Source organism: Cervus canadensis, chromosome 24 (assembly GCF_019320065.1).
Source record: "Cervus canadensis isolate Bull #8, Minnesota chromosome 24, ASM1932006v1, whole genome shotgun sequence".
In the NCBI taxonomy this organism is placed as follows: Eukaryota; Metazoa; Chordata; class Mammalia; order Artiodactyla; family Cervidae; genus Cervus; species Cervus canadensis.
The window spans coordinates 19,791,788-19,811,072 of record NC_057409.1 but is presented as its reverse complement, the minus strand read 5'-3'; the positions used below and the strand labels follow the sequence as shown (position 1 = coordinate 19,811,072).

The 19,285-nt window shown below is 41.4% G+C and overlaps 1 protein-coding gene across 1 annotated transcript in view; it reads left to right on the top strand.

Moving 5' to 3' along the window:
• COL4A3 (collagen type IV alpha 3 chain) overlaps positions 1 to 19,285 on the top strand; it is a 161,038-nt gene that overhangs the window by 67,391 nt on the left and 74,362 nt on the right. The window contains exons 2-6 of the mRNA XM_043444777.1: positions 10,992 to 11,048; positions 12,917 to 13,006; positions 17,429 to 17,473; positions 18,075 to 18,119; positions 18,737 to 18,799. Of these exons, the coding sequence (XP_043300712.1) occupies positions 10,992 to 11,048; positions 12,917 to 13,006; positions 17,429 to 17,473; positions 18,075 to 18,119; positions 18,737 to 18,799 (300 nt within the window). The remainder of the gene's footprint in view (positions 1 to 10,991; positions 11,049 to 12,916; positions 13,007 to 17,428; positions 17,474 to 18,074; positions 18,120 to 18,736; positions 18,800 to 19,285) is intronic.

Genomic DNA, 19,285 nt, shown 5'->3' with positions numbered 1-19,285 from the left:
GGCTGGGTGTGGGGGAGGGGCGCCCCGAGGGAGGGCTGGGCACATCTGTTTCACAGGGATGCAGGGAAACGGGGCAGGCGATGGATGCTTCAAGAGTAGAAAGGGGAAACGCCCAAGCTTCCTTTGGAAATTGGTTCCTGGCCTATTCAATGAACAATGTTTAAAAGGTATGCCCATATCTAGATCCTTCATAAGCTTGAAGAGTAGAAATTAGATAGTTTTGTTACTGCCTGCTAGTGCTGGAGAGATGTAAACTTTGTCAGACGCAGTTCCTACTTGCAAGCTAGTCAATCTAATAAGTGCTCAACTCACGAGCATCTGAGTAGCAATATTAAGTTAATAAATGAGTAATAACCTACATTCTTGATTGCCCTCTGTAACAGCTGAAGGTGAGGAAAATGCTTTCCTAGACACTCTTAGGGTCCCTAGCTGGGTCTGAAAATGAAATCAAGAAAAACAGATTAACAGGAGAGAGGCATAAATGTATTTTTTAAAACTTTTTTTTTTTTACGTGTGCCTGGGAGTCTTTGCAAGAGAATCGAGACCCAAAGAAGTGACCAGAGGAGGAAGCATTTAGACCTTTTAGACAAAGAAGCAGTAAATTTGTGAACAATTGATTAGACAAAGGGGTTTGGGCTCGAGGTAGTGAAGGGTGAAGGAGTAACTAGAAGATAGGGCTAGATTAGGCTAGCCTAGATTATACAAACTAGGGTTTGTATACAGATTCCTCTAGTGCCCTCTCTGGGCTGATAAATTCTATCTTTATTAAATTTCTTTCCTGAATTTAAGAACAAAGGGAGGAGTTTCTTCTGCATTTAGTGCTTTTTAGTTGCCTTCAACTCAAAATAATTTGTATATCAAAGAGGCAGATTTGGGGGTGACACTTCTGATTTCCTTCACAGCCCTCCTCAGGCATCCTATGCATTCCTCTAAGTGCTTTATCAGAGGTAACCCACTTGACCCTATTTTACAGATGTGGAAACTGAGGCACCAGAGATCACCCAGAGTCACACGGGTGGCTTGGCAGAGCTGGGATTTAGACCTAAGAAGTCTGCCCCAAGGCTGTGCCCTTAACAGTTCAGTCACAAACCCCCGAACAGAAGGCAGAGAGCAGTGATACATAGTCACAGTGCAAGTTGAAACAGAGAGAAAAGTGTGAGAAGTAATTGTTCAGCATGCCCAAAATTGCTTCCTGCTTTTGTAACATATTTGATATGCCACCTTTCATTTATAAGCACGCAATGGCACTGGTGCTTCTAACCCCAATGTTTCTTTTATTAAACAAGTAAAACAAGTTGTTTCTGTGCTCATGTACAAATCATATTTGGTGAATTAACTAATATATTCAATATATTTTAAGATGATTATTAATGAATGATACTTTTTAGTCTGTCTGACAGTGGCTCAGGACAATTGATACTGGACAAAAGACTTCAAGAGGAACTGCCTGGGAAGGCGGTGGCTTGTTTGGAAAAACATATCATACATTAACATGAATGTCCCTTGGTAAAAGTTAGTGGAGCAAAAAAGGAGAGGATGGCGGCCCCCAAAGACTGAGTCTGCTACGGAATGCAGGGCACGCTGTGTAAAGATAGATCCTACTGTCTTCCTTTACAGGTGACGTAACTTGGAAGGATTAAGTAATTTTCCCAAAGCGTCAGATCAGTTCAGTTCAGTTCAGTCACTCAGTTGTACCCGACTCTTTGTGACCCCATGGACTGTAGCATGCCAGGCCTCTCTGTCCATCACCAACTCCCAGAGTTTACTCAAACTCTTGTCCATTGAGTCAGTGATGCCATCCAACCATCTCATCTTCTGTCGTCCCCTTCTTCTCTTGCCTTCAACCTTTTCCAGCATCAGGTATTTTCAAATGAGTCAGCTCTTCGCATCAGGTGGCCAAAGGATTGGAGTTTCAGCTTCAACATCAGTCCTTCCAATGAACATTCAGGACTGATCTCCTTTAGGATGGAGGGGTTGGATCTTCTTGCAGTCCAAGGGACTCTTCAGAGTCTTCTCCAACACCAACAGTTCAAAAGCATCAATTCTTCGGTCCTCAGCTTTCTTTATAGTTCAACTCTCACATCCATACAAGACTACTAGAAAGGCCATAGCCTTGACTAGATGGACCTTTGTTGGCAAAGTAATGTCTCTGCTTTTTAATATGCTATCTAGGTTGGTCATAACTTTCCTTCCAAGGAGTAAGCATCTTTTAATTTCATGACTACAGTCACCACTGCAGTGATTTTGGAGCCCCCAAAAAATAAAGTCAGCCACTGTTTCCACTGTTTCCCCATCTATTTGCCATGAAGTGATGGGACGGGATACCGTGATCTTTGTTTTCTGATTGTTGATCTATAAGCCAACTCTTTCACTCTCCTCTTTCACTTTCATAAAGAGGCTCTTTAGTTCTTCTTTGCTTTCTGCCATAAGGGTGGTGTCATCTGCATATCTGAGGTTATTGATATTTCTCCCAGCAATCTTAATTCCAGCTTGTGCTTCCTCCAGCCCAGCATTTCTCATGATATACTCTGCATATAAGTTAAATAAACAGGGTGACTATATATAGCTTTAATGTACTCCTTTTCCTATTTGGAACCAATCTGTTGTTCCATGTCTAGTTCTAACTGTTGCTTCCTGACCTGCATACAGATTTCTCAAGAGGCAGGTCAGGTGGTCTTGTAATCCCGTCTCTTTCAGAATTTTCCACCATTTATTGTGATTCACACAGTCAAAGGCTTTGGCATAGTCAATAAAGCAGAAATAGATGTTTTTCTGGAACTCTCTTGCTTTTTCGATGATCCAGCAGATGTTGGCAATTTGATCTCTGGTTCCTCTGCCTTTTCTACAACCAGCTTGAACATCTGGAAGTTCATGGTTCACATATTGCTGAAGCCTGGCTTGGAGAATTTTAAGCATTACTTTGCTAGCGTGTGAGATGAGTGCAATTGTGCAGTAGTTTGAGCATTCTTTGGCATTGCCTTTCTTTGGGATTGGAACGAAAACTGACTTTTTAAGATCTGAGAGAATAGCATTGAAACATGTATATTATCAAGTGTGAAACCGATCGCCAGTCCAGGTTGGATGCGTGAAACAAGTGCTGAGGCCTGGTGCACGGGGATGACCCAGAGGGATGGGATGGGGAGGGAGGTGGGAGGGGGGTTCAGGATGGGAACACATGTAAATCCATGGCTGATTCATGTCAATGTATGGCAAAAACCACTACAATATTGTAAAGTAATTAGCCTCCAACTAATAAAAATAAATGAAAAAAAAAAAGAAAAAAAAAAAACTGACCTTTTCCAATCCTGTGACCACTGCTGAGTTTTCCAGATTTGCTGGCATAATGAGTGTAGCACTTTCACAGCATCATCTTTTAGGATTTGAAATAGCTCAGCTGGAATTCTATCACCTCCACTAACTTTGTTCATAGTAATGCTTCCTAAGACCCACTTGACTTCACATTCCAGGATGTCTGGCTCTAGGTGGATGATCACACCTCTTCTTAATATCTTCTGCTTCTGTTAGGTCCATACCATTTCTGTCCTTTATTGAGCCCATCTTTGCATGAAATGTTCCCATGGTAACTCTAATTTTCTTGAAGAGATCTCTAGTGTTTCCCATTCTATTATTTTCCTCATTTTTCTTTGCACTGATCACTGAGGAAGGCTTTTTTATCACTCCTTGCTATTCTTTGGAACTCTGCATTCAAATGGGTATATCTTTCCTTTTCTCCTTTGCTTTTTGCTTCTCTTCTTTTCACAGCTATTTGTAAGGCCTCCTCAGACAGCCATTTTGCTTTTTTGCATTTCTTTTTCTTGGGGATGGTCTTGCTCCATGTCTCCTGTACAATGTCACAAACCTCCATCCATAGTTCATCAGGCAATCTGTCTATCAAGCTCCAGATAGTAGCTGGCAAATCTGAAGATAGATGTCATACAGATTTGGCAGAAGGCCTATGACTTCTGGACTTCTTAGGCTACAAGATTTAACTGTTTAAGGGTCTCACAAGTTTAACTGTTTAATATGCAATGGTGCTAAAATATCATGGAATCCTGGATTACTTCCTGATGTGATTAGGAGAAAAGTCAAAAAATCACTATTAAGAGTTTTCTGCTCATGATGATTTCTTACTTCATTAAGGTACATGTAAACTAAGAGGTACTTTATTGTTGGAAGTGGAAAAATCATTAAAATGTTACTTAAGCAGTTTCCATCATTATGCTTTCTTAATAGTTCACAGCATTTGGCTATACTGGTTTTAAAATGATCTAGCATTTGAGTAGTAATTAGTGGGTTATATTACATTAATATAATCATGGTGTTTCAACAGCGAGTCCAAACAAGTGGATCAAATGTAATAAAAATGAAAATATGGCCACTCTTATATTCTAGTCAACTGATCTGAATTATTGAATTATTAAAACATATTCACAGAGTTAAAAATTTATTTCAAACATAAAAAAAATTATTTTAAGAAAAGCAGTCCAATTAAGAGAAATGGATCTCTTGAGTCTGGGACTGCTGTTACCACCATCCAAAGACAGTGCCTTGTCTTATTTCACATGGCCCTGGGCTTGGCTCCCTGCTTCTCGAGAAGCAGCTGAGCATCAGCCAGAGAGCTGCCCAGATGGTAATTTTGAGTTAATTCAATCAGCTGGAGCATCCACAGGTCAGCAACTTCACATCCTCTGAAGTCCTAGTTCAATCGTGCAGATATATAGCCAGGCCATGCCTTGCCAATTTCACTGAAAAGTCAAGTTAGAAGAATTCTGGAGCAGTTCTGCTCACCTGGGCCCAGAAACACTGCCCCAGACCTGGTTCTGGAGTCCTGACAACAGTGCTGAATGTCTACATGTGGGTGACACGGTGGATGAGTAGATGGTCCAGTAAATTCCCTTTGATTGACTCTCCTTCTAGCGGTCAGCCTCTAACCAGAACTCTACATACTTTGTGTACAATAGACTGATGGATGCCAGTGCCCACCGACCCCCTTGACACTCCTAGGCTTTCCCAGCACACCGACATTCGCCTGCTCCATGGTGGAGGTGTATGATTGCCAAGAGTTAGCTGCTTCTGCCAGTTGTACTTGTTATTATAACAAAGTCATCTAATTAAATATTAAATAACAAATTGGTTAAATACAAATGCAGAAAAAGACATGTTTCTGTGAAAATTAGGTTGGAAGATTTGATAAGATTAAAACTGATAGGAAACTGCTGTTCAGTTAAGTGTGGCTGAGAAAACATTTAAAAAGTTAGAGGGAAACATGGGTTCATATCTAGAAGGACTCTATACTCAGATTGCATCACCAGCATCTTTAAGCAATTGGCCTGCTCCAGAAAACCCAAACCAGAAATGTCAGTGTTACTGAAGAGGAAAAGTTAAAATTTGACATAACCTCCTTCTCCTTCTGCCTCTGTAACTCAGCTTGGCCCTTGCAAAGCCTAGATCACGTAGGTCACGTAGTCTCAGAAAGTGGGGACTTGCAATGGTAGGAACTGGAGTTTATCTCACTCACCCTTATCCTGCTCTTTGCAATCACCCAGCCCCTGCAAACCTGCTTAATCATGCCAGTCCAGGTCAGACATTCCCCTCCCCATCCTGACTGCTGTTGTCATGCACACGAAACCCCTTAGTTTAAACCAGCCTATTAACAGCGAGTGTTGCCCAGTACAGTCTGGCTATAAAAACTCTGTGATCCCTTTGTTCAGGGCTCAGAGTTTGGAGTGTTAACTCCTCTGGGCCTGCTGGCATAAGAAACCTGAGTTCTCCAATTCTCTGAGCATGGTACTTGGTTTCTCGAGTACTGCTTTCTGCAACAGTACATCATGGGTGTGACTTGGCAAAAATGACGCTGTAGCCCTCTAAACAGCAGCCCCATTCCCAAAGATGGGACCTGGGCCCGACTTCAAAAGACTGAAGAATTGGTGTGCACATTTTAAGTTAAAATGTCTAAAGTGCTCATGCATCTTTTGTCTATCTGTTTTTGATTCATCACTTTAACTTCTTAAGCTAACCAACCAGCTAGCTTCAAACCATCAAATTGTTGTAGCCACGCGTTCCGGAAAGCAAATTCACTCAGAAGGACAATGCAGATAGTGGAGTGCAGTTTATTACACCTGCGGGCCCAAAGCAGAATCTCTCTCCTCTTAGCCAAGGACCCTGACCCATTTTTGTGAAAACCTTATATACCCTAAGTGTGCGTGCACAAACCCGCCTCCCCAAATTCCCTGAAACTAGTCTGAACAAAGGAAAAAGAAAGATACAATCAAAGGTAACCCGTGATTCATATGCCTTAAGCCTAGGTAGTTAACATTGGACAATTATCAATAGGCCTGTGGTCATACCCCAATAAGCATAATAGAATGTATGATTCTATTAAGTTACACAGATAATTAGGGTATTCTTTTAGGTGACAGAGAGTCTAGGTACAAGCCCTGGGTCTGGTTTTCCAGTTGGTATGTCGTTTCCATAGATACTGGGCATATAGCTTAAAGTCCACAGTCCAGCCCAAGATAGAGTCCTGCTTTCAAGATGGAGCCTGTTCTGTTTTCTCCTTGAAAATAAGACTTCTACCTTCATGTGAAAACCATGAAATCAAATAAAAATAAAAGCTAACTATGTCACCCATAAAGGTTCAAGACCCAAACTCAAGGACAGTAGTGTAAAAAGTCAGGGACCGTGATTTTGATGCCAGGGCACAGTGATGAGTATTGCTGTGGGTGGCGATGGGGGGACAGTCCCCAGACAGGAGGGGACTCAAGGGGACAAACGAGGGCTGATACCAGAGTCCCACATCTGCTCTCTGGGTGCGGTCGTGTGGGCTCTAAAGCTGCTTGGATCTCTGACAGTCTTTTGTTCAGACCTCATGTATTGATTATAGGTGAAATCATTGATAGAGACCAACTCTCTGGTATGAAAAGATTATTTATTTATTTATTTATTTTTTGAAAAGATTTTTTAAAAAATTAAATAGCTTTTTATTTTCTAATGGTCATCAAGAGCCTTGAAAAGCTGAAGATCTTGTTTAAGAGCTATTAATAGTAACTTGAAGTCATTGCATCAGAGTCCCTTTCTTAGGTTTGAAAATGATGTTGTTACTGAATAATAATATACTCGTGTTTGGTGGAGATGCGTGCAAAAGTGTTAGGTGTGAAGTGTCCTGGTGTCCACAGTCTATGTTTCAATGGATTGGCAAGGAAGTGTGTGTGTGTGTGTGTGTGTGTGTGTAGAGAGAGAGAGACAGACAGAGAGAAAGTGACAGCTGGAATGGCTAGCAGAGTATGTTAACAGTTGGGAGACCTAGATGAAAAGATATATAGGTGTTCATTATACTGCTTTTCAGTTCTTCTGAGGGTTTAAAAAATTTTCCCCCCGAAATGTGTATATCCAAGCAACTAACAACTAATTAACCTTGTGTTAATTTTAACATGTGTTAAAATAGCCAAAGCTTCTAGTTTCATTCTCTCCCACTTCAAACATAGTTGTTCAGAATTCATACATATAGAATATGTGTGTGTATATCTATATCTATCTATCTATCTATCTATCTATATATAACATCTTAATCATGGCAGCCCAGCAATAGCCATATATATCACATGCCTTGAAATTCCAGGACCAATATGGATATAAACAAATTACCAGTGCTCCATTCACTCATTGATCCATTCAGTCAAACCACAAGCATTTGTTCAGGACATATTACAGCCAGGGTTGCCAATGTAAAAAAGACTGGACAATTCCTTCTCTTCTGAGGCTTTGGGGCATCAAGAAAAATATACATTACACATATAACTGCAAGCGGCCCATTGGAGCATATAGGAAAGGGGACCTGACCTTGTTTTGGAGGAGTTCAGCAAACATTTATTTGTTCAAACCAAGACTGAAAGATACCCAATAATATATGACTGTGACTTACTCCAAGAAATAAAACTTAAGATGGCAATTCTTCATCTATGAAGAATTGATGCTTTTGAACTGTGGTGCTGGAAAAGACTCTTGAGAGTCCCTTGAACAGCAAGGAGATTAAACCAGTCAATCCTAAAGGAAATCAACCCTAACTATTCACTGGAAGGACTGACGCTCCAATATTCTCGCCACATGATGCAAAGAGCTGACTCACTGGAAAAGACCCTGATGCTGGGAAAGATTGAGGGCAGGAGGAGAAGGGGACGACAGAGGATGAGATGGTTGGATGGTATCACTGACTCAATGGACATGAGTTTGAGCAAACTCTGGAAATTGGTGATGGACAGGGAGGCCTGGCGTGCTGAAGTCCATGAGGCTGCTAAGAGTTGGAAGTGACTTAGCAACCGAAAAACAACATGCACCTTTTTAGGACTTAGAGGATTGCCAGTTTGCCTCCTCCTACCTGTGGTCCAGAGATGCTCCAAATACAGGTCTTGTGTGATGTCTGGGAGGCAGAGGAGTCAGAGAGGCTCAGGATCTACATGAAACAGTGGCCACCACCTCTGTGTAAACTGGAGCACCAGGCCCTGTGGGGTTGGGTTTCCCTGCCCCAGTATCTGGCTCCCTTGGGTGTAGGACTCAGACTTTCCTCTCCTGAGGCCCTACTGCCTCCTCCAGACACTGTGGAGGAGCAGCTCGGTGGTGCCTCCATTCCTGGGGCCAACCATCAACGGGTCCCTACACTCCAGAAACCAAAGCCAGGAAAAATCTTACCTTCAGGCAGCTTTTGCTTTCAGCCCAGTGATGAAAGCCTCTCTAAAGCCTGGCTACCTTCTTGGATTGAGAGAGAAAATGGCATCACAAACAAAAAGTGGATGTGCAGACTAGGGTCCAAGTGTTCAGAAATCTTTAAAGAATTAGCTGTACCCTATGGACTGGGCTTGTAGATATTGGTTTAGACTGGTAGTATCAGAGTCACCCAGGGGGGGCTATTATAGATTACTGCAACCAACACAAGGGTTATTGATTCTGTGAGTCTGGAGTGAGGCCAAGAATTTGCATTTCTGATAGGTTTCCAGATTCTGCTGATACTACTCTGAAAATCCATACTTTGAGAACAAGGACTTTAATAAATGTTAGTATTGTTGTTCAGTCAATAAGTCTTGTCCAACTCTTTATGACCCCGAGGACTGTAGCCGCCAGCCTCCTCTGTCCATGGGATTTCCCAGGCAAGAATACTGGAGTGGGTTGCCATATCCTTCTCCAGGGGATCTTCCTGACCCAGGGATTAAACCCCCATCTCCTGCATTGGCAGGCATATTCTTTACCACTGAGTACTAGGGAAGTCCAGATATTAGTATGAAGTGAAGTGAAGTCGCTCAGTCATGTCCGACTCTTTGCGACTCCATGGACTATAGCCTGCCAGGCTCCTCCATCCATGGGATTTTCCAGGCAAGAATACTGGAGTAGGTGGCCATTTCCTTCTCCAGGGATCTTCCCAATCCAGGGATCGAACCCAGGTCTCCTGCATAGTAGGCAGATGTTTTTACCGTCTGAGCCACCAGGGAAAGTATACTAAATTAGCATACTAGATTTGGTATATATTTTAGTATACTTAAATATGTGATTGAAGTGAACACTAAGGTTTAAAACTCCAGGAAAACAAGATTAAAATAATTAAGCTAGATATGACCTACTGACCCCCAGCATCTGGGAGGAAAAGTGGAAAAATTTAGTCTTCTTAAAGAATGCCAAATAGCTAACCCTTGGGGGGAAATATAGACCTTCATTTTCAATTATTTATTTTTCGTTGATAGAAATTGTGATGGGTAAAAATGTGAGAATCAATGATGAGTGTATGAAAATGACTATGGTCTCCCCTTTCTTGAATAACAACATAGCCTACTGCCCTGGGATTAGAAAATAGATTCAATTTAAATTTTTTTGTTTGTGTGCTTATATTTTTGTTTTTTAATTATTTATTTTTTTGGCCGTACCAGGCAGCATGTGTGATCTTAGTTCCCTGACCAGGGATGGAACTCGTGCCCCCGGCAGTGGAAGCTCGGAGCCATAACCACTGGCCCACCAGGGAATTCCCAGTGTCTTTTTATTTTGATTGCACAGAGTCCTCACTCTGGGACTATCTGAGGCAATTTCTTTTTATTTTTCCTACCAGCCAGCACATCTCCTAGGCTTGCTCTGCCTCTGTTGTCAATTAATATTTTTTCCTGGGGAGGAAAATAAACTAATTTTCAGTTAATATTAACACACCCCCCCAAAAAAAGATAAATATAATAACCATAGAATGTGTGTCCAAAATGTTTAAATCCACTATTTAAAACTATTTCTCTCTTTCTTCCTCTGCTGGCAGAGAGGAATTTAAAAACTGGCCTTCATAAAATAATAAATAAAAACTGACCTTCATACAATAAATAAATAAAAACATCTTCATTAGAGTTGGCATGAGCATAGATGTGAAAGCTAGGTTGTAAGTGGGTCTAAGTGACCATTTAGATGTGTGAGTTCCCAAGTTCACAGCTCAATTTTCTTTTTTTAAATAAGAAAGAGCGTTTTGATATCAGCATCAGTGAATTAGCTTGTTCTTGAAAATACATGATGGATAGTGATCATCTTTTTTCAGTCTTAAACATTATTTCAGGAAAAGAAAACTATATCTACAGAAGATATCACCAGTTAATATATACAAATTCAACTATGTTCACTTTGTTGAACGAAGAAATCTGCAAATATTAGACCACTTTCTCCCTACAACAATGGCAATTTCATATGATTCAACTATATATTGTTCTGAAAAAAAAGAGAGCTGACTTGGTCTTTTCCATGAATAAATCACTTGAAATTCCTAAATACAATAAAAATGATGTACAGTTATCTGACAGTTCTGTGTACATCTCACTTCTCTACTCTGCTTCTATTGATAAATTGCTACGGTATCACAGGACTCCTGCTAAATGGTGTTTGATGCTCAGAGGACAGAAAAATATGTTTGCTTTTGTTCTGTCAGTTGGAATTTATTAAGCCGTTTTTAAACAAAACCCTCTCTCTTTCTCTCTTCCTAGGGCTGCATCTGTAAAGACAAAGGCCAGTGCTTCTGTGATGGGGCCAAAGGGGAGAAGGTAAAAACAAAACCTTCATTCTGCTCCTTTTCTCCATAGAGCTCATTAACGATTCACACTCTTCCTTCATTCGTAGCAGGCAGATCAGCAGTACCATATTCCATTCCCCAAATCCATTTTTTTTTCTTTATTGAATTTGTTGCAATATTGCTTCTGTTTTATATTTTTGGTTTTTTGGCCAGGAGGCATGTGGGGACTTAGCTCCCTGACCAGGGATTAAACCTGCACTCCCTGCATTGGAAGGTGAAGTGTTAACCACTGGTGTTAACAGTCAGAGAAGTCCTTTCCCCCAAACAATTTTAAAGTAATTGTATATAAATATTAACCTGGAGTGGTGGAAAAGACATGGAGGGGAGCTTCAGATAACTGGTATAAATGCGGTTAATTACTGTAACTCTCTCGATCTGGAAACAAAAAATATTAAGTTAAAGAGAAAGAAAGTTTTTGAGAATGATCCGTACGTATCCCATATTTACACTGTTGCTGAAGGCGAGAGAATTGAAAACAGCCTGATAGACTCACTTGGACACAAACGAAACCCGCAGATTTTGTCCTGCAGCATTGGTGTAAGGGCGCCCTCTGGTGGAAGAATCTTGCACAAGCACTCTCGAGGCAAAAATTCAGCGAGACAAAGTAGCTCCATTGCAGAATTGGAGTGAAAAATGAGTGCCGTGAAATCTCATTAATTCGCTCCATTAACTTTCAATTTGTGATAATTAAGACGGAGCCAGAACTAAAATTTTTCCTTTGTTTACAAAACCCTTTTCTCAGATACACTAATGAATTGCTTAACAATATTGAAAGATGACTGCTTAAAAATATTTTTTAAAAGAATGCATTTTAAGCTCTTTAGACAAAATAATTTGCATGTTAATTACAATAAAAATTACCATATTTAAAGTATTCTATGATTCGTGTAGTTTGATTTAGGGTTTTTCCTGAAGCTGTGAAAGTGGTATGCTCAGATCCGTGTTGAAAAGCTATGACTCATTCTCTCATTCAAGAAGCATTTATTGAATCCCTCCTCTGGGTGAGATGCTGTTCAAAGTGTGAAGGTAACAGTCTTGAGAGGGACCTAGCAAATTCTTCTGCTTCTCTTTTTATTGGGTGTGTGTGTGCACACATCATGTGAAATAGCTGACTTGCTCCGTTTTAAAAATCTAAGTTTCCATTTGTCTACTAGATTATCTGAATCAAACCAGTGGTCTTAACTGTTGAAGAGTAATCCCAGGATCTGTGTTCACGGGAAGGTTATTTGTTGGCAGAGCCATGTCCCTTACTGGGTCTAAAATTACTCCCTAATCCCAAGGGCTTTCCCATATTATCATCTCCTAACTATGTAGCTCACACTTTTGGTTTTGCCACTCTTGATATCTCGCCTGCATCTCCTCCACAAATAGCAGATTGAATTACTAATTCCTGTGTAATCAAGAGAGGACTGAAACTCATAGCCTGTGTGTTATTCTTTCGAGCTACATAGCAATTATGCACACTCCCAAGACATTCCTGAACCTGACTGTCACTCTCTCTCCATCCCCCAAAAACACCCTTCACCAAACTCCATCTTTCTAACTGGGCTTCCCCTCGCAGTTGTTAATTCCCTGAATCTCTGCTCCGTGTAGCTCTGCCATTCGGGTAAAAGTCGAGTTTCCAGGAGACCAAAGACAAGTGCTTTCAAGCCTACAGACAAACATTAACAGAAACATTCCAGTTGCTATTACACTTAGTGTTGAGTGCTATTTTTTTTTAATCCAAGGGGAAAATGTGCAAAATGTTATCATAATATCATAAAGAATAGAAAATGATGGTTATGTTTACTCCTGGACATTGCTATTCTGTGTGTGTATTGTCTTGTTTTGGTCTTACAGGGGGAGAAAGGCTTCCCAGGACCCCCTGGGCCTCCTGGCCAGAAGGGATACCCGGGTCCCGAAGGCCTGCCTGGACCACAGGGACCCAAGGTATGTTAGCCTGTGAGTTTGGAAAATCCCCAGTCCGCTTAAGCTTCTTTATGACGATGGATGCCATGGTAAATTCCTGCTCCAGTCTTAGCTGGGCCCTCAGAACTGCTTCTTATTTCAAGCTATCTATTTTACAAATGGAAGTGTATATATGTATATATATCAATGTATACACTAAGATGTGTAAATTAGCTATATAGCAGCTAGGAAGCTGCTGTATATAGCACAGGGAGCTCAGCTCAGCCCTCTGCTGATCTAGAGGGATGGGATTGGGGTGGTGGTGGGCGCAAGGTCCACGAAGGAGGGGCTGTGTGTATACATATAGCTAATTCACGTTGCTGTTCAGTAGACGCTAACACAATATTGTAAAGCAATTATATTGTTTTTCAGTCACCAGGTTGTCTCAGACTCTTTGCAACCCCATGGACTGCAGCACACCAGGCTTCCCTGTCTTTCACTATGTCCTGGAGTTTCCTCAAGCTCATGTCCATTGAGTCAGTGATGCTATCCAACCATCTCATCTTCTGTCATCCCCTTCTCCTCCCACCTTCAATCTTCCCCAGCATCAGGGTCTTTTCCAGTGAGTTGGTTCTTCACATCACATGGCCAAAGTGTTGGAGCTTCAGCTTTAGTATCAGTCCTTCCAATGAATATTCAGGACTGATTTCCTTTAGGATGGACTGGTTTATCTCCTTGCAGTCCAAGGGACTCTCAAGAATCTTCTCCAGCACCACAATTCGAAGCAATTATTCTCCAATGAACAAAAAGAAAAGAAAAGACTATCAGTATCTTTCAGTCCTTAGCTCTATGTCCTCCCACTTCCTGATTTAGGGGTCTCCACACCTGCATCGAAGAGCTGACTTATTTGAAGAGACCCTGATGCTGGGAAAGGCTGAAGGCAGGAGGAGAAGGGGACAACAGAGGATAAGATGGTTGGATGGCATCACCAACTGAGTGGATATGAGTTTGGGTAAACTCCGGGAGTTGGTGATGGACAGGGAGGCCTCGCATGCTGCGGTCCATGGGGTCTCAAAGAGTCGGACACGGCTGAGTGACCAAACTGAACTGAACACCTGCATTGGCCCCTCAGGAGGTTTTTTTTTTTGCCTCCACTCAAGTCCTGTCCTCTACCTGTATCCTGGTCACTGGGATTTCCACTAGAATCGCATTCTGATGGTGTGTCCTCTTTCTCAGATATTTCAACTTGGTTACTGGTTTTTCTCTTTCCGTCTTTATGCAAAACCCATACCAGCATATAACTTCCTCTGGATCTTTCCAGCACTGTAATCCAAGGACTGCTATCCTTTCTCTGTCTTTCCTATCTCAGTCAGACTTCTTAAAAAAAAAAAGAAAAAAAGATCCAACCACACCGGCTGTGACTCAAATCCTATTCACTCCTTAGCCAGCAACAGTTTGCCTTCGGCTCCCTCCCGGAAAACCCACGACCTCCACTTTGCCCTTGACCCCCAACAGGTCAATGGAGAATACTCTGTGTCTTTGTCTGACCTGGACCTCTCTACTTTTGTTTCCAGCTGTGTGGCTCCCTCTTTTCTCCTTGAAACACATGCCTTTGTTTCAGGAATCCTCCTTTCTCCTCTCTCCCCTCCCCAGTGCTTTCCTTCTTTCCTGGGTTCCTGTTTCTCAGCTGGGTTCTTCAGTGTCAGGCCTCCTAAGGTTCTTACCAGAGCCCACCGCCCTTCACACTCATCACACATTTTTATCCTAAAGCCTGTGATACAACAAAGGGCTTTGTCTAAATAAATGCCCTAGAGGATTTGCTAAATAACTGCATAACCGCTAGATTTGCTGATGGCTCTTTTCTGCTGTGGAATTAAGCCTGGACTCCAGCCTGGGCTCTCACGCACCCTCTGGGTCACTCCCCTGCCTGCTGGCTTCCCGGAAGCTATGAACTAACTAATAAGTTGTGGAGGGTGATTATAACTTTTAAATTATAATTTTAAATCTTTTTAAATTTCCAAAGTAATGTTACAGAATATTTAGGTAACATTTTATGTGAATTTGTTGCAGGAAGGGGCACCTCTTCCAAGGCTCTTGTCTAACACTCAGAAATAAATTGTCCGAGGAAACACATGAGTTGACAAAGCAAGAGACTTTACTGGGAAGAGGCGCCCGGGTGGAGAGCAGTCGGGTGAGGGAACCCAGGAGAACTGCTCCGCTACGTGGCTTGCAGCCTCAGGTTTTATGGCGATGGGGTTAGCTTCTGGGTTGTCTCTGGCCAGTCATTCTGACTCAGGGTCCTTCCTGGTGGCACATGCATCGCTCAGCCAAGATGGATTCCAGCGAGGAGGATTCTGGGAAGTGGCAGGATATGTGGCGGCTCCTTTTGACCTTTCCCAAACCTTCCGGTTGGTGGTTGCTTATTAGTTCCATGTTCCTTACCAGTCCCTCCTGTCGTAAAATAACACACAAATGGTTACCACAGTGCCTGGCTAGTGTGGGAGGTTTTAATCTGTGTTTCCCCTATTGAGTCAGGCACTGGGACATTTCTTCTTGACTGGATTTCTTTTACTCCTCACGTTGATCTCATTGGTCATGACGATGGTGACATATTATTATCTTCATCTTAGAGATGAGGAAACTGACACTCAGAGCATGAAGCAATTTGTCCTGGGTTAGACAGCTAATAGGTGGTAAAATCAGAGTTCAAATCCAGGATTACATGATGCCAGAATCAAATTTCTTCAGCCAAAGAAATTAAACCCCTTCCCACAGCTGCAAGACTTATATTTTCCAGGCATTCTACTTTACTGTATTCATGTATGCGTTCTGTTTCTTCATTTCTCCTTTCTCTAATCCTAATATGAAAAAAGTCATTTAGATTCTGGATACTTAGTGTCTGGTTTCAGACATGTTTAGTGTCTGAACATTCTGCTACATTCCTTCAGGGCATGGTCTCAGATTTCCCTTCATTTCCCTGGAGGGGAATTTGTCATTTCAGCACTGGACTTAAGATCAGCCTAACGCTAACTCTCTTCTTTTTGTTTTGTTCCCTGCACTCCACTCTGCTGGTTTCCTTAGCTTTTCTTTAGAGATGTCAGTAATGAATTAAAATTACAGTTGTAAACACATGGTGCTTTGTGTGGGTTACATGATGTGTAGGTATTCCATAACATTCATCCAGAAAATTGATATAGTAAACTATAGCTTAGAGCTGCTGCATTGTGTTCTATGCTGTGCTCAGTCATGTCTGACTCTTTCTGACCCTGCGCCCGCTAGGCTCCTCTGTCCGCGGGATTTTCCTGGCAAGATTACTGGAGTGGGTTGCTGTTTCCTACTCTAGGGGATCTTCCCAACCCAGGGATTGAACCTACATCGCTTGAGTCTCTTGCATTGGCAGGCAGATTCTTTACCACTGCTCCACCTGGGAAACCCATAGCTTAAAGATATAGCCATAAATGACCATTTAACCCAAGGCAGACAATCAGAGAATAGTAAAACCTGATTTAAAAGGTGTTGCAGGTTTATAAAGGTCTTCAGTCTGAATATTTCCTATGTGAGACAGTTTATAATGGCGAAGTGAAACCTGCAAGTCACGCTTCTGGCATCTGCAGATTACAGACAGCCCCTGGCAGAGGAGGGGGTCATGGCCATGCACCTAGGAATTCCACTCCAGACAAGAAAAACTGACTTTGGCCTTGACGGTCCCGTCTCAGAAGTCTCTGTAACAACCCTGCCCTCAAATAATCAGAAATACCAAAACATACTGAAACTCTCAGGAATGAAGAAAAATTTTTGGACAACAATGGAACTTTCACACCAAGTGGTCTTGTTAAAACAGTTTTGTTTGGGGCTATTCTCTAAGAAACAGAACCTCCACATATATTCATTGTGTGTTTTAAAGCAAGTTTATCTCTGGTTCAGGCAGTTCTCGGTTTGCTGTTTATTTATTTGTGCCCGCCAGGCACATTTTGTTAGTAAAGTAGTTCTCATGCACAGAAATATTGCCTGCCATTCTCGGCCGCCGTTGTAATTGTGTCGTTCATCCTTATCAGCCCACGGCAGCTGTCTGGCTAATGTGGGGCTTTTCCCGCAGCTCTTCTCAGACACTAATGTGAGCAAGAATCATCATCACATCTTGTTGAAATGCAAATTCTGAATCAATAGGTCTGGGAGGTGGGGGAGACCCAGGATGGTGCATTTCTAACAAGCTCCCAGATGATGCTACTGTTGGACCCCCCACCTTGAGTAGCAGGGGTATGAATGGATTTCTGTTTGTCCTTTCGGATAAATAACTATAGCGCCAATGAAACAAGCAAGCAATTGAACCGTGTTAACAATGAAATAATCGCAAGAGCAAAACTGTGTGGCGTGTGAATAAAACTAGGACCTTTCATGTATGGGCTTATTAGTGCCAAGTAATTGTCACAGGGCTTACCTTTTGTTTTTTGCATTTGGATCTAGGGCTCTCCAGGATCTCCAGGACTGACCGGTGCCAAAGGCGTGAGGGTTAGTAGTCCACCCAGTCTATCCCGCTTGTTTGATGAAAAATCTTGTTTTAAAAAAGTGAAAAGAACCCCGGCACTGTAAAAGTTATACAGATGTCACAAAGGAGTAGGTTGTGTGTGACCCACTTCTGCAGATGACTTTCAAGGGCAGGTAAAAGCGGTCTATAATGGTAGAAGTCTACATAGTGGTTATTCACTTGGGGGTAGGTATTAATCGACTGGGAAGTTGCATGAGGGTACCATCTGGGCTAGTGGAGAGGTTCTGTGTCTGGTTGGGCAGGAATCACCAGAATGTGCATATGTACACAGGTAAATATTCCTCAGTCTGTTTGTGGAAGATTGGAGCACTTTATGCAAATTATGCCTTAAAAAATCTATCCCCCCAAAAAGCCAAAAATGATCTTAATCGTGTCTTTTGAAAAGTTATGTAAATGTAAGATTTACAAAGTTTGTCAAGCTTTTTTGTGTGTTTCAAATCGCTTTTAGCTGTTCCCAATTATAGTTACAGGATGGAGGTTTAGGAATGATAAATCATGTTTTGTTTACAGGTTGAACATTTTTAGCTTTTTTCTTACGGTCTGTCTTCTTTTCTATGTCTTTAGGGAATAACTGGATTACCAGGATTTTCAGGTTCTCCTGGACTTCCAGTAAGTAGTGAGAAAATGTGTAAATGGAATAATAAGTAAGCTCATTTTAATAAAGATGTTAAATCACTAACACAAGAAAATGAGTATGATGTTTTGGCTACATGATCAAAATGTCAGAATTATAGTGTATTAAGAATGTGGATTTATAGGATATCAAGTCAAATTGTATTTTCTGAAATGTAAGCAGAATAGAATGGAATAGATTGGGGTGGGATGGGATGGGATGAGACAGATTAGAGTAGAATAGGATAAATCTACTTAATAGCACAGGATAAAAATAATCAAATAGCTACACTGTGCACACTTCCCTCTTCTCCTTTCTTCCAGCTTAATACAGCATGTTAATGGACTCATTTTGTATAGAAAGACCTTTTGCTTTATCTTAAATAATATACCTCACTTGATAATTTATGGTTTTAATTAGGCTATGTTATTTCCTATGATTTTAATTTAAATTATCTAAAATAGCCAGTTTACTACTTAACTATTTAAATAACCATTTATACTTAAATAACTACCTAAATTAGCCCATCTTTTCCCACTGTGTGCTCTGCTCTGTTTCTACCTGGCCCAGAGCCTGAATATCTTTTCTTTCTGAGACTTTCTCTGTTTTTTAGGGCATCCCGGGCCATCCTGGACCTTATGGACTTGCTGGTTTGCCAGGATGCAATGGTTCCAAGGTATGCATCTTCTCACACAGGAGATGGTTAGTTAGTGCTTTGCTAAATGAATAAACCTGGGTGACATAGCAATGAGATGGCCTAGCCTTTCCTTGAAATGTTGTTTTGGCCAGAACCAGTGGTATGTGTCTTCAGGGCAGAAAGGTGATGATTTTCTTTCTTTTCATGCTTTTTTCTTTATTCTTCCAGCTTTACTGAGATACAACTGACACATAGAACTACCTCAGTTCAAGGTGTGCAGCATAATAACTTACATACATCATGAAATGATTATCATCACAAGTTTAGTGAGCTCACCATCCCTTATAGATACTAAATGAAAGAAGGAAAAAATTTTGTGTGTGTGTTAATTCTTAGGCTTTATTCTCTTAACTTTTAAAAATGAACAGTGTTAATTAGATTTCTCACATTTACATTGTATCCTAGGACTATTTCTCTTATAGCTGGGATTTTGGAGTACCATTTGACTGCCTGCACCCAATCCCC